This window comes from Lissotriton helveticus, chromosome 2_1, assembly GCF_964261635.1.
Source record: "Lissotriton helveticus chromosome 2_1, aLisHel1.1, whole genome shotgun sequence".
NCBI lineage: Eukaryota > Metazoa > Chordata > Amphibia > Caudata > Salamandridae > Lissotriton > Lissotriton helveticus.
The window spans coordinates 646,581,308-646,596,457 of NC_136059.1; the positions used below are offsets into that span (position 1 = coordinate 646,581,308).

Below are 15,150 nucleotides of genomic sequence, written 5' to 3' on the forward strand. Positions count from 1 at the left end.
CAACCGCTTTGATAAAGAGGTTTGAATGAAAGGAGGGACTCCAGCTAGTCATAAATCTGTAAAATACATATTTTAAGTAGCTTTGAAAACGTAATGCACGTTTTTGGGTCAGTAAAGACCGCGATGGCCATCCCTCCATGAGGTCACGAGGGGAGCTGGCAAGAGGCGCTACAAAAAGGGACATTGTCGGGCGTCCCACGGCCCGATTTCTGGAATTCGGCTGACAGGGAAGAAGCCTAAGCCGGGAAGCCAAGCGCAATTGTCACGACACTAAGGGTCCATTCCGCGCTGGACGTCGGAAGGGTCAGAACTCGGGGCACCTACCGATACCCAGCAATGGAAACAGTCTTAGCCCTCCCGCTCTTCAAGCCCGGACATGAAAGGAATGGGAAGAGCCCTCTTTTTCAACGGGGAAGGCAGAGGGAACCTATGAACCGCCCCCCACCCCGCCCCCGGCCGCGAATCCAGCTGAGAGGAGAGGCGGCCCGCTGTGACCGCGGCGGCTGGGGCAGTGCACGCACAGCTAGTAGCCAGAAGGAGGCGTGCTCGCGACAGACTGGGGAGCGCGCGCACAGGCTCCAGGCAGCGACGGAGGCCTGGCGCGCACCGCCTCCCTGTGCCGTGTCGCGCGCCGTGGGTCTCGTCCCCTTTTCCTCTTCCGTTTGGAAGACTCCGCTCCTGGTAGTGCCCCCCGCCCAGTGTGTGCACCGCGGGGCCTGTTTCCTACGCTGGGGGCCTGCAACCGCCGCTCCCTGCGATGTCGGCGGAGGCTGGCGGGGATGCGCCCCCGGTCTGGGGGAAGCTGCCGGTGTTGCAGCCACTCTCGCCACCCTCTTCCCCAGCGGGAGATGATCCTATCGGTGCTTCCCCCGAAGCCGGGCCCGCCTTCCCTCCACTGCCTCCTCCACCCGGAGCCTCCGGAGCTGCAGAGGAGCCGGACTCTCTAGACGGGCCGGAGTACGAGGAGGAAGAGGTGGAGATTCCGCTGACCGCTCCGGCGCCTAACCAGTAAGTGCCGATTCGGGGGTATGGCCGATCTCCCGCTGCATCTGACCCTTATGCGGCCCGCCCTGTCAACGGGAACATGCTTGTTTGTTTCAGCACGGCAGAGTTGCAGGTCCATATGGGCTTTCTGTGGACAACTTAAACATCTTCTTCTGGTATTAGCTCGCTTCTCAGAAGTGTTTGTGAGAGGAGGGCGCACTGCCCTCTGTGGCCCGGGTTCGGCCCGATCCTGCCTGAACTTAGGGCAGAGTCAAGTCCCAAAACCGTGTCGGGTGTAATGTTTGCTGGAACGTGTGGTGTGTATATGCGGCCTCCCCAGCGAGCTGTCACTGTCAGATCTCATCGCGGCTCTGGGGTGGAGAGCAGTGATTGATGGTGCACTCTGGGACAGAGAAGCTGTATGTTGTGTCCAAGTGAAGAGACAGCAGGTGTCCAAATGCCGAACAACGTCTTCTTTGCCGTACAGTTGTGTAGCGAGCTTTGTGATGTACTTTTCATTAGTGAAGATGCTTACTAAGTTGCACAGTGCAGTGCGTTGGAAAACATTCGCTGGTCTCTCATTTCTGTGAAACTATCTTCCAGGGCGATAATACTCGGGACACTGTAAAGAAGATTTTTTAGACTAATCAAATTCGCGAAGGTTGATGTTCTCACGATGGACACGTGTTGTTCTTATTCTGTGGTCAGTGGCAAGTGTACAGGAATTATAGGCAATACCGTTGCTCTTGTTAGAGGTGCAAAGAGTGAGATGTTAAAAGCTGCGAACTTTTGCGGAGAATTGAAAGGGCCTGAGTACTGCACAACTTCGCCAAGCGGTCTCGAGCACTAAAATTAGTCCTAACCATTTCCATTTCATTATTGAATTTTATCTTTACTAACACAGCATCGTATAATTCACATCTTCCAACTTAATGTCGCTCACCACCACACCTAAAAGTGTGATAAGCAATGGAATGCACCATTAGAGAATAATAGGATTTATTTCAACCCATCGACTCCTATTGAAAATACCAAGCAAATCTTTTTCTTGGTACCGCCCACCATTATTTTATTGCTAACAAGTGAGTCACCTTGTAGCTAAAAATATATTGACCCGAGATCATGTAGTTCCCAAACTGGGGTCCTTGACACATTCCTAGGGGGTCCGCAGACAGCAGTCTTAAAAGCACTGCAAAGTCCCTTGTATGATCAGCAGTTTTTGGGAAGCAATAAAAGTGTCCAGATAAATCTGGTGATTAATGCACCTGTAGAGAGATGGGGTTATTGTCCAGTGGCAGCTTTGACTCATCTTAGTTAGCGCTGATGGTTAATATGCTGGTGCAAAGATTGTCCACCACACATTTTTTTAAAACCAGTATTTTGTTTTGTGCATAGCTCAGTGGGTGCCTGCTTTTGCCACAGAGATTCTTTTATTATTGTGCAGTTTACGAGTTCCAATCGTAGTCTAGCACAGTGAGCTATGAATTTTCATCAAAGAGCTGCATGCAAACTGCATGGTACAAGTTAGTAAGTTAAGCTTTTTCCCAGGCTTTCATTATCCTGATGCTGCTAAAAAGGTTTGTTAGGGTAGAAATTAATCCTTATTATTAAAGTCAATGCTAACCCCTATGTTATGTTTTGAATCCTGAGTTTGTGCTTTTCCAGACCAAGCACTCTTTAAAAAGGCCCACTAGTATGGATGACATGTGAATCCTACACCTTGTAGTCCCCTTTGCCTTATGTAGCATTTTCTATTCACTGATTTACACACATATGATTAATTGTCTCCGTATGTATGTGATGTAAAGTGCTCTGACACCCTACTGTGGTATGAGAGGTACTATAAAATAAATTAAATACGTGTGGCAGTGGGGCTATGGAGAGATGAGAGGCACTGTGGGAGGGTAGTAGTGAGGGAATTACTGATGATTGGCAATCATTGAAGATTGACAAAAGATTGTTGTATCATGGTGCATAGTAAGGTCCTTGTTTACTATGCTTTAAAAGCGAATACAATTTAACCCCTTGGCCGCGGCGCTAGGGGGCCGCGCGGCACCGCCATGCTTGTGATGGAACCACTCCGTCACGAGCCGCGGTGTGCTTGTGACAGAATGGTTCGGTCACGGCCCCGCCCGCTCAATAGAACGCGCCGCACAGGTGCGGCGGCCGGGCCATGACGGAACCATTCCGTCATCAGCACAGCCCCACCGTGGCTCGTGACGGAATGGTTCCGTCACGAGCACGCAAGTGGTTAATATATAATGACAAATGTGTTGTAAAATGCAACATTTCCCCCCAAATGTTTTGGGGGAATGCCCCCTAAAAGCACCATTTGTAGTGGCCAGGCTCACTTGTTGCACTTGGTGTGCACTGTACGGGGACTGGTCTGACAACATTTGCCAGAGCAGCTTTAGGTTTCCAATTCATCCTTGGCAGGAGCCTCGGGCTGCGAAATAAAACCAAACAATGAAAGCTAGTTGTGAGATGTAGCACCAACCTTCCCATTAGGATTTTTCAATCTTTGCAAATATTTCTAATTTTTAGTATTTCAAGTTTAGTCTTTGTTTTATGTGCATGTGTGTTTTTTCCCCTTCAAATTAGAGTTTTAATGTTTGAGATTTAAATCATACAAATTGCTTGGGGGTCCCCGGCTTCCAGTAGTGACTCAAAGGGGGTCCTCAGGAGTGAAAAGTTTGGGAACCACATCATTTTTCCTTATCTGTAGGTCCTTTTCACTTTTCTGACTGTGTATGTAGTTGACAAATTATAACTAACAAGCTCTATGTTTCTGTTTGTTTATAGAATCTGTTTTTCTTTTTCTTGTTATCCATACACTACATTCAATTATTTCCTCTTGTCGTTTTTAATTTACGGAAAGCATATCTTGATGAGATAGCTAATTGAGTTTTTAAATTTTGTTTAAAGAAAGTGGGTGGTTTGTTATAAAAGATCTAATGAGCTATGCACGTTGAACTGAATTGAATGCTTTTCTCTACATACAGCTAGAGTAATCTCTTCACTGATTGCAAGATCTGTTCTCACAGGGAGCTTTTGTGACTACCCACATTTTAAAGTCACTGTGGTCTTTTCATCAAAAAGCACGGTAGTCCAAATTAGGTGTATTTGCATAGATCAGTTTGCAAAGAATCAAAGAAGCTGCGGTTTGAATTTACAGGACATCATCAGAATATAGTAGAAGCATTATCATTTAGGTGGAAAGCTTCACTATAACATACAGGGTTTGAATAACATATGCCATTGCAATGCGAGCTTTATCTATACAATGGGTACATCACAATCTGCAGTGCAAGTATCCTTGGCACAGGCACGCACACAAAAAATTAAATTGTATTGAGTCGGTAGTGTAAGAGCATGCTTCTCTCTGAGAGACATGACGGGTACAGTCTGACCGGTTTCTCAGACACCTGCACATCAGGTACAACACAAGCACAGGGATTATGGAAATAGGAACGGCTTTTCAAAATCCATTACTGGCCATGGACAGGTGAAAAACAAGCATACAGCAATAGGGTGGTTTATCAACCAGCTTTGGAAGCACTTGTTGTTTAGTTATTGTCCTCAAGGTGACTTTTGCCATCAGCATCTGTCCAGTGCCCTTACAATGATTATTGCTTCAGCAGTTTCTACTTCAACTTACCATCTTGCCACCCATTATTGCTTCACTGCCAAATAATAACAATGAAAATCCAAGACGACTGCTTCCCTTGACGATTGGGAGCATCAATTTGGATTAGTAACCCTTCTTCGTCTGCTCCTTACATATGTCCCAAAATTGAGGTAGGAATCTCCTTCAAGAATTGTTTTGGTAATTTCACGAGTATATTTACTAAATAATATGACAGGCGTGGTAGAACAGTCATCTTTGTTAAAGCGATTTGCCTCATGTCATTGCGTAGGAGGCATCATGAAAATGAAATCAAGCCACATATTTCCTTTTTGAGATTATCTTCTGTGGTGCCCCATTTTGCCGTATACTTGCACACCTAGGTATTTAATTGTCAGTATTAGGCTTTCCTGTTGAAGTTCCGGTCTCAGTGGGAACGTAAAACATTTGTTCCAATTCCTTTTTAGTCCTAGTATTTGGCTACATGTAACAAATATGCACATAGACTTTGTTATGTCAAAGGATCATCAAGGTATAACAAAATATTATCTGCTTATAAAGATACATTATGTTTCATGCCATGGGCAGTAAATCTACATTCTGTCACCCCTCGGCTGCCAAACCAGGGACTCCAATTCCAGAGCAAACTGTAATGGTGACAGCTTTGGCGACTGCCCCTCTTCCCAACTATCCAATATTTTCTATCCTGTCCAAACACTAACCTGGGTTGCACGTACAGTAATTTGATCCAGTGCATGTCCTGTGATGCCACGTAGGACATGGATAACTTGTCTGGAATGTTATTAATATTACTATCCATGTTTCTCCTAATAGAACAACTTAATTGCTTATCAGTGTTTCTTATATCCTCTGAGCCGGTAGAGGAAATTAGCATTCATAATACACCAGTAGATGTTTTACCAATTGCAAGGGCATACACCAATTCAGAGCCCAGTGTGTTATAAAATAATTTATGAATTGTTCACAGTATTCACAAATGCATTATGCTGTATCTATAATTCCTTATTCTTTTAACTGGGGGGTGGGGGCGGGTTTGAGTAAACAGAAGTGTATTTAATCCTTAAATGTGTAGAGACCAGTGTCCCATCTTCAAGGGAATAATATGTATAACAGGCACTAATTCCGCTGTACTTCATGCACATATCTCTCAACACTAAGTCAGTGTCTTTCTTGGATCTAATAAAATTAGCAAAAAAAGCCATTCAGCTTCCTTCATGAAATGGCACGCCATGATCATGGCTTGCCTTTGTGTTCTCCTACATTTAAAAAAAAATCCGTCCATAACACCTTCTACAGTATCCCGTTGATACTCATAGGGGCAAATGACACACAATAAAAATCATTTATCAAAATACTTCTGTTAGTATAGTTCATGACACTAATTTGCACTCAAGCCAGTAAATCGAAGCCCTTTGTTTATTTCTTTTGTAGTTCGTAAGATTTCAGCGGCAGTGTTTCTGCTTGGTCGGGGACTCTGTCATCTATGTATGTCTTTATTATGAATGTCTTTATTATGATTACATTGATTGGTAGGTCGTTTATAACTTTATGATAGTTCCTTAACTGACTGTACTAGTCGGCTGTCAGCATCAAAATGTATTCCTTTGTGTATCATCATTTTTAGTCTATCTTCAAGTTCTATCACCCTTAGGATTTATAGTCCTCCTTCTGAATCGTTTGTGTAAGAAAAATATTAACTGGTCCACTACAACAAACCAACCCATAAGCAACTGATTCATTCATTCTTTTTGGTATTTTTGACTGTTGGAATTCAATCCACCATAATTTTGTGTTGCAATAGTTTTTTTACCACCTCGATATACATACTACTGTGCAGATTTGAAAGTTTGTGGTTCAAATCATTTAATTGACAATATGTGTTGCTACTCTTGATATCATTTTTGCTTCTGATGTTTGTTCAATGACTGTTTATCATAGGTCTCGATGTATGACCAATATATTTCCTCTACTTGGACATTTTCAGAGCTATATTACTTGTGATTTTAAGCAAGTGGCGTAATGGCCTAAATACATCTTTTTTACAGAGATCATATGTTGTGTATATATGGGCTGTTTATGACTTGATTGTTTTGTGCACATTATAAGCAAGGGACCGTTCAATATTATAAGCAAGGGACCGTTCAATTTGATGTTAAATACCCATGGATTACAACTTTGAAATACCCATGGATTACAACTTTTAAATTATCCATCCATGCTAATGTGTGTGGATTTTGTCTCGGTGTCTATACAAACATTCGTTTTAAGTGAGCTAGCTGAAATAATGTTTTAGAATATTAAAGTGTTTATGTTTAATAACAGTAATTATACAACTTTGCCTTGAAAATGGTAAGATCAATTTCATCTGTATCTTGTCATTTTTTTTTTTTATTGCATTTTGCAGCCCTCCTCGCCTTATATTTTTGATTTTATTCTGTGCTCTTTCAAGCGTTACCCACTTTTTTGACACATTTCTTCTCTTGTTTTAATCAAAAAATGGGGGGGAGGGAGAAAGAAGATGAAGTCCATTCAGCTTCCAGGCTTGTACCAAAAATCAATTAGGGGGAGAATGGACCACTTGTAACTACGTAGCCAGTTTTTTTTGTAGTACTCAATGACCTTCATAAAAAACCCTCATACACGCACGTAGATGGTATAGCAGTATATCTTGATTCTCCGCTGTTTACGTTGTGCTAATGCATCATCAAAGGGTTTTTGTTTTCTGGTATGCTAACCTCCACCCGGAAGTAACCACTGGATTTGCAGTAGTGTCCAGAGAAAATCTTGAATTAGGTGCTCAAAAAATAGTGAGTGAAAATTCTTTGAATCATCTTTATTGAAGTACGTTTATTTATAAAGAAAGAAAGTAAGAACATGCGAATCACTCAGTGCATGACAGCCTTACGCATACTGAAAACGGATTTGTCACCTGTAGTTGTCTTTGCCGTTGCTAAATATCTGGCGGCTGTGTGGCTAAAACGCAGGGGAGCGCTGAACACTATTTAAAACTGCTAAAGTACATGCACTTTATAAAGATATTTATCTAATTATTTTTGTAAAGGCCATAGACTGTTTGGTATTCTTTGATCCTTGACACCTGAACTGATATTGTTTTTAATGAAATGACTAATGCTGTTTTTATGATTGTATGCTTGTCTTTTATGGCATGTATTGCCGAAATAAAGAAATATGATGATGATGATGATTCAATAAAGTAAAAAGATGGTTGTGCATTCGTGGATCATGTTACTGAATCCTCTGCCTAACATATGAATTAAAAACTTGGGTCGACATGTTTCAACCCCACTATGCCCAGCCTGGCCTATGGGGCTTTCTTCAGGACCAATAAAAAGAGTACTTATACTATTTGTGCAACAATTACAAGTGGTTCTTTGTTCCACTCTAAATAGACAAAGGTCGATAGTACCTTTAGTTGTAAAGTCGTTGCCTCCTCGGGGAACCGGAGAGAGTATCCCGGTTTTTCGGCATGCGGGTATTTCCTGCTTGTTCTCAATCTGCCCCCGGAAGTCAAGTCCTGACTTCCGGGGGCAGAGTGAGCACAAGCAGGAAATACCCGCATGCCGAAAAACCGGGATACTCTCTCCGGTACAATCAACCTTTGTCTAGTAGAGTAACATGATCCATGAATGCACAATGAGGTTTTGCATTTTTTTTATTTTTATTTTTTACACCCGCAAACAGATCAAAATGTACCAAAAAATGCAGCAGCATGTGCTGCTGCACAGTGGAAGACCCTTCCAAAAGGTTGACTGGTCACCTGTCCGTAGTTTATTGCTGTATTTGAATGTTAAAGATTTACTAATAGGGTGAAACCTTTGATATAACAGTATTAACATGGGTGAAAACGACAACGTTACAAACTATGCAGCATAAATTACCTTGTCTTGCTGTATAATTTTGTTCACTCTGCCACATGATTTGGTCCTCTTCTGCCATATAATTCAAGTAGACTGGAGTATAACCAAATGCCACTGCACTTATGAGAGTATGCTAATGTAGTTTTTCTATATAATATTGAATTAACCATGCTTGCTATAAAGCACCTGCCTTATGATTTGCAATGCTCAGCAAAGCACATTTAATTTCTAATCGAAAAGGATCAAAATTAACCACAAAAAAGTGTGACAGGCATGTGCCAGGCTTTGGCAGGTGCTTGGCAAAGGTTAATTAATCACCCCTCAATTGCTGGACTTGTGTGTTCAGTGCTACTAATGAAGTGAAACTTGGTCAGACAGCATTAATGTGGGTTGAAATTGCAAAATAGTGCCACATGATGTATCATATTTTGCGTTTCTAGCCACACATTTTGTCAAAGCTGCCATATATTTGGCCCTCCAGTGCCACATAAATCCAGTGACACTTGCAAAGAAAAAGAGTTGTAGCAAGAAGCCAGCATGGTAAGCGATAGGAGTGGAGCCTATGGCGAACAGTAATACAGTCAGGGTGTAGTACTGTCATGGTGTCTATCTATCCTATCTATCTGTCTATCGCCCTCACTCTATCTGTCTATCGCCCTCACTCTATCTGTCTATCGCCCTCACTCTATCTGTCTATCGCCCTCACTCTATCTGTCTATCGCCCTCACTCTATCTGTCTATCGCCCTCACTCTATCTGTCTATCGCCCTCACTCTATCTATCGCCCTCACTCTATCTATCGCCCTCACTCTATCTGTCTATCGCCCTCACTCTATCTGTCTATCGCCCTCACTCTATCTGTCTATCGCCCTCACTCTATCTGTCTATCGCCCTCACTCTATCTATCGCCCTCACTCTATCTATCGCCCTCACTCTATCTGTCTATCGCCCTCACTCTATCTGTCTATCGCCCTCACTCTATCTGTCTATCGCCCTCACTATCGCCCTCACTCTATCTATCGCCCTCACTCTATCTGTCTATCGCCCTCACTCTATCTGTCTATCGCCCTCACTCTATCTGTCTATCGCCCTCACTCTATCTGTCTATCGCCCTCACTCTATCTGTCTATCGCCCTCACTCTATCTATCTATCGCCCTCACTCTGTCTGTCTGTCTATCTATCGCCCTCACTCTCTGTCTATCGCCCTCACTCTCTGTCTATCGCCCTCACTCTATCTGTCTATCGCCCTCACTCTATCTGTCTATCGCCCTCACTCTATCTGTCTATCGCCCTCACTCTATCTGTCTATCGCCCTCACTCTTATCTGTCTATCGCCCTCACTCTATCTATCGCCCTCACTCTATCTGTCTGTCTATCTATCGCCCTCACTCTGTCTGTCTGTCTATCTATCGCCCTCACTCGGTCTGTCTGTCTATCTATCGCCCTCACTCTGTCTGTCTGTCTATCTATCGCCCTCACTCTATCTATCGCCCTCACTCTATCTGTCTATCGCCCTCACTCTATCTGTCTATCGCCCTCACTCTATCTGTCTATCGCCCTCACTCTATCTGTCTATCGCCCTCACTCTATCTGTCTATCGCCCTCACTCTATCTGTCTATCGCCCTCACTCTATCTGTCTATCGCCCTCACTCTATCTGTCTATCGCCCTCACTCTATCTGTCTATCGCCCTCACTCTATCTATCGCCCTCACTCTATCTATCGCCCTCACTCTATCTGTCTATCGCCCTCACTCTATCTGTCTATCGCCCTCACTCTATCTATCGCCCTCACTCTATCTATCGCCCTCACTCTATCTATCGCCCTCACTCTATCTGTCTATCGCCCTCACTCTATCTGTCTATCGCCCTCACTCTATCTGTCTATCGCCCTCACTCTATCTGTCTATCGCCCTCACTCTATCTGTCTATCGCCCTCACTCTATCTGTCTATCGCCCTCACTCTATCTGTCTATCGCCCTCACTCTATCTGTCTATCGCCCTCACTCTATCTGTCTATCGCCCTCACTCTATCTGTCTATCGCCCTCACTCTATCTGTCTATCGCCCTCACTCTATCTGTCTATCGCCCTCACTCTATCTGTCTATCGCCCTCACTCTATCTGTCTATCGCCCTCACTCTATCTGTCTATCGCCCTCACTCTATCTGTCTATCGCCCTCACTCTATCTGTCTATCGCCCTCACTCTATCTGTCTATCGCCCTCACTCTATCTATCGCCCTCACTCTATCTATCGCCCTCACTCTATCTATCTATCGCCCTCACTCTATCTATCTATCGCCCTCACTCTATCTGTCTGTCTATCTATCGCCCTCACTCTATCTATCTATCGCCCTCACTCTATCTGTCTGTCTATCTATCGCCCTCACTCTGTCTGTCTGTCTATCTATCGCCCTCACTCTGTCTGTCTGTCTATCTATCGCCCTCACTCGGTCTGTCTGTCTATCTATCGCCCTCACTCTGTCTGTCTGTCTATCTATCGCCCTCACTCTGTCTGTCTGTCTATCTATCGCCCTCACTCTATCTATCGCCCTCACTCTATCTATCGCCCTCACTCTATCTATCGCCCTCACTCTATCTATCGCCCTCACTCTATCTGTCTATCGCCCTCACTCTATCTATCGCCCTCACTCTATCTGTCTATCGCCCTCACTCTATCTGTCTATCGCCCTCACTCTATCTGTCTATCGCCCTCACTCTATCTGTCTATCGCCCTCACTCTATCTGTCTATCGCCCTCACTCTATCTGTCTATCGCCCTCACTCTATCTATCGCCCTCACTCTATCTGTCTATCGCCCTCACTCTATCTGTCTATCGCCCTCACTCTATCTGTCTATCGCCCTCACTCTATCTATCGCCCTCACTCTATCTATCGCCCTCACTCTATCTATCGCCCTCACTCTGTCTGTCTGTCTGTCTATCTATCGCCCTCACTCTTGTCTGTCTGTCTATCTATCGCCCTCACTCTTGTCTGTCTGTCTATCTATCGCCCTCACTCTTGTCTGTCTGTCTATCTATCGCCCTCACTCTTGTCTGTCTGTCTATCTATCGCCCTCACTCTGTCTGTCTGTCTATCTATCGCCCTCACTCTGTCTGTCTGTCTATCTATCGCCCTCACTCTGTCTGTCTGTCTATCTATCGCCCTCACTCTATCTATCGCCCTCACTCTATCTATCGCCCTCACTCTATCTGTCTATCGCCCTCACTCTATCTGTCTATCGCCCTCACTCTATCTGTCTATCGCCCTCACTCTATCTGTCTATCGCCCTCACTCTATCTGTCTATCGCCCTCACTCTATCTGTCTATCGCCCTCACTCTATCTATCTATCGCCCTCACTCTGTCTGTCTGTCTATCTATCGCCCTCACTCTCTGTCTATCGCCCTCACTCTCTGTCTATCGCCCTCACTCTATCTGTCTATCGCCCTCACTCTATCTGTCTATCGCCCTCACTCTATCTGTCTATCGCCCTCACTCTATCTGTCTATCGCCCTCACTCTTATCTGTCTATCGCCCTCACTCTATCTATCGCCCTCACTCTATCTGTCTGTCTATCTATCGCCCTCACTCTGTCTGTCTGTCTATCTATCGCCCTCACTCGGTCTGTCTGTCTATCTATCGCCCTCACTCTGTCTGTCTGTCTATCTATCGCCCTCACTCTATCTATCGCCCTCACTCTATCTGTCTATCGCCCTCACTCTATCTGTCTATCGCCCTCACTCTATCTGTCTATCGCCCTCACTCTATCTGTCTATCGCCCTCACTCTATCTGTCTATCGCCCTCACTCTATCTGTCTATCGCCCTCACTCTATCTGTCTATCGCCCTCACTCTATCTGTCTATCGCCCTCACTCTATCTATCGCCCTCACTCTATCTGTCTATCGCCCTCACTCTATCTGTCTATCGCCCTCACTCTATCTATCGCCCTCACTCTATCTATCGCCCTCACTCTATCTATCGCCCTCACTCTATCTGTCTATCGCCCTCACTCTATCTGTCTATCGCCCTCACTCTATCTGTCTATCGCCCTCACTCTATCTGTCTATCGCCCTCACTCTATCTGTCTATCGCCCTCACTCTATCTGTCTATCGCCCTCACTCTATCTGTCTATCGCCCTCACTCTATCTGTCTATCGCCCTCACTCTATCTGTCTATCGCCCTCACTCTATCTGTCTATCGCCCTCACTCTATCTGTCTATCGCCCTCACTCTATCTGTCTATCGCCCTCACTCTATCTGTCTATCGCCCTCACTCTATCTGTCTATCGCCCTCACTCTATCTGTCTATCGCCCTCACTCTATCTGTCTATCGCCCTCACTCTATCTGTCTATCGCCCTCACTCTATCTGTCTATCGCCCTCACTCTATCTGTCTATCGCCCTCACTCTATCTATCGCCCTCACTCTATCTATCGCCCTCACTCTATCTATCTATCGCCCTCACTCTATCTATCTATCGCCCTCACTCTATCTGTCTGTCTATCTATCGCCCTCACTCTATCTGTCTGTCTATCTATCGCCCTCACTCTATCTATCTATCGCCCTCACTCTATCTGTCTGTCTATCTATCGCCCTCACTCTGTCTGTCTGTCTATCTATCGCCCTCACTCTGTCTGTCTGTCTATCTATCGCCCTCACTCGGTCTGTCTGTCTATCTATCGCCCTCACTCTGTCTGTCTGTCTATCTATCGCCCTCACTCTGTCTGTCTGTCTATCTATCGCCCTCACTCTATCTATCGCCCTCACTCTATCTATCGCCCTCACTCTATCTATCGCCCTCACTCTATCTATCGCCCTCACTCTATCTGTCTATCGCCCTCACTCTATCTATCGCCCTCACTCTATCTGTCTATCGCCCTCACTCTATCTGTCTATCGCCCTCACTCTATCTGTCTATCGCCCTCACTCTATCTGTCTATCGCCCTCACTCTATCTGTCTATCGCCCTCACTCTATCTATCGCCCTCACTCTATCTGTCTATCGCCCTCACTCTATCTGTCTATCGCCCTCACTCTATCTGTCTATCGCCCTCACTCTATCTATCGCCCTCACTCTATCTATCGCCCTCACTCTATCTATCGCCCTCACTCTGTCTGTCTGTCTGTCTATCTATCGCCCTCACTCTTGTCTGTCTGTCTATCTATCGCCCTCACTCTTGTCTGTCTGTCTATCTATCGCCCTCACTCTTGTCTGTCTGTCTATCTATCGCCCTCACTCTTGTCTGTCTGTCTATCTATCGCCCTCACTCTGTCTGTCTGTCTATCTATCGCCCTCACTCTGTCTGTCTGTCTATCTATCGCCCTCACTCTGTCTGTCTGTCTATCTATCGCCCTCACTCTATCTATCGCCCTCACTCTATCTATCGCCCTCACTCTATCTATCGCCCTCACTCTATCTGTCTATCGCCCTCACTCTATCTGTCTATCGCCCTCACTCTATCTGTCTATCGCCCTCACTCTATCTGTCTATCGCCCTCACTCTATCTGTCTATCGCCCTCACTCTATCTGTCTATCGCCCTCACTCTATCTGTCTATCGCCCTCACTCTATCTATCGCCCTCACTCTATCTGTCTATCGCCCTCACTCTATCTATCGCCCTCACTCTATCTATCGCCCTCACTCTATCTATCGCCCTCACTCTATCTATCGCCCTCACTCTATCTATCGCCCTCACTCTGTCTGTCTGTCTGTCTATCTATCGCCCTCACTCTTGTCTGTCTGTCTATCTATCGCCCTCACTCTTGTCTGTCTGTCTATCTATCGCCCTCACTCTTGTCTGTCTGTCTATCTATCGCCCTCACTCTTGTCTGTCTGTCTATCTATCGCCCTCACTCTTGTCTGTCTGTCTATCTATCGCCCTCACTCTTGTCTGTCTGTCTATCTATCGCCCTCACTCTTGTCTGTCTGTCTATCTATCGCCCTCACTCTGTCTGTCTATCTATCGCCCTCACTCTGTCGCATCACCACAGCATCACTCAGCACTACCACAGCATCACTCAGGGGGCACCACAACATCACAATGCGCTACCACAGCATCACTGAACGCCACAGCATCACTCAGCGCCACCACAGCATCAATCTGTGCAACCATTCGACAACAACTGGTTCAAATATGTTCTCTCAACGTTTCAAGCTTTATTACAAATGTCACAAAAAGATGTTAATATTTCACTTCTGTTCTTGGATTTTCGTCACAATAAAATACACTGAACATAATCTTCACAAAAGTTATTTACAAAAGTTTAGTTATTGCCATTATAAATTACAATAACTTTTATTTAAGTATGAATTATTAAAAAAAATTAAAAGCCATTGTTATTTCTAATATCAATACATCTAAGTCACGTAAATACAACACATATTGCATAAGAAATGCTATAGGTGTCACTTTTGTTAAAGTTATTAATTTCACTATTTTCAAAACCAACACATAAATAAAAAAATTGTAATTTACAATATCAATAGCTCAAACTTTCCTAATGCGAGACCTATTGCATTGCAAATTATTCTTTTATAAAATAGTTGAAATCCTGTAGCCTGAGAATCTAATTTGCTTCTCTTATGGTAATTAGGGCACTGTGGATTTATGGTCAAACTTGCTCAGGGATGTTGGCTTCGGGGAGT

General features: G+C 44.6%; 1 protein-coding gene across 2 annotated transcripts in view; it reads left to right on the forward strand.

Moving 5' to 3' along the window:
• Positions 1-532: 532 nt before the first annotated feature.
• RASA1 (RAS p21 protein activator 1) overlaps positions 533-15,150 on the forward strand; it is a 1,157,575-nt gene continuing 1,142,957 nt past the window's right edge. For both annotated transcript variants that reach the window (XM_078675333.1, XM_078675334.1), the window contains exon 1: positions 533-1,008. In XM_078675333.1, coding sequence (XP_078531459.1) covers positions 758-1,008 — 251 coding nt within the window. In that variant the 5' untranslated portion in view covers positions 533-757. The remainder of the gene's footprint in view (positions 1,009-15,150) is intronic.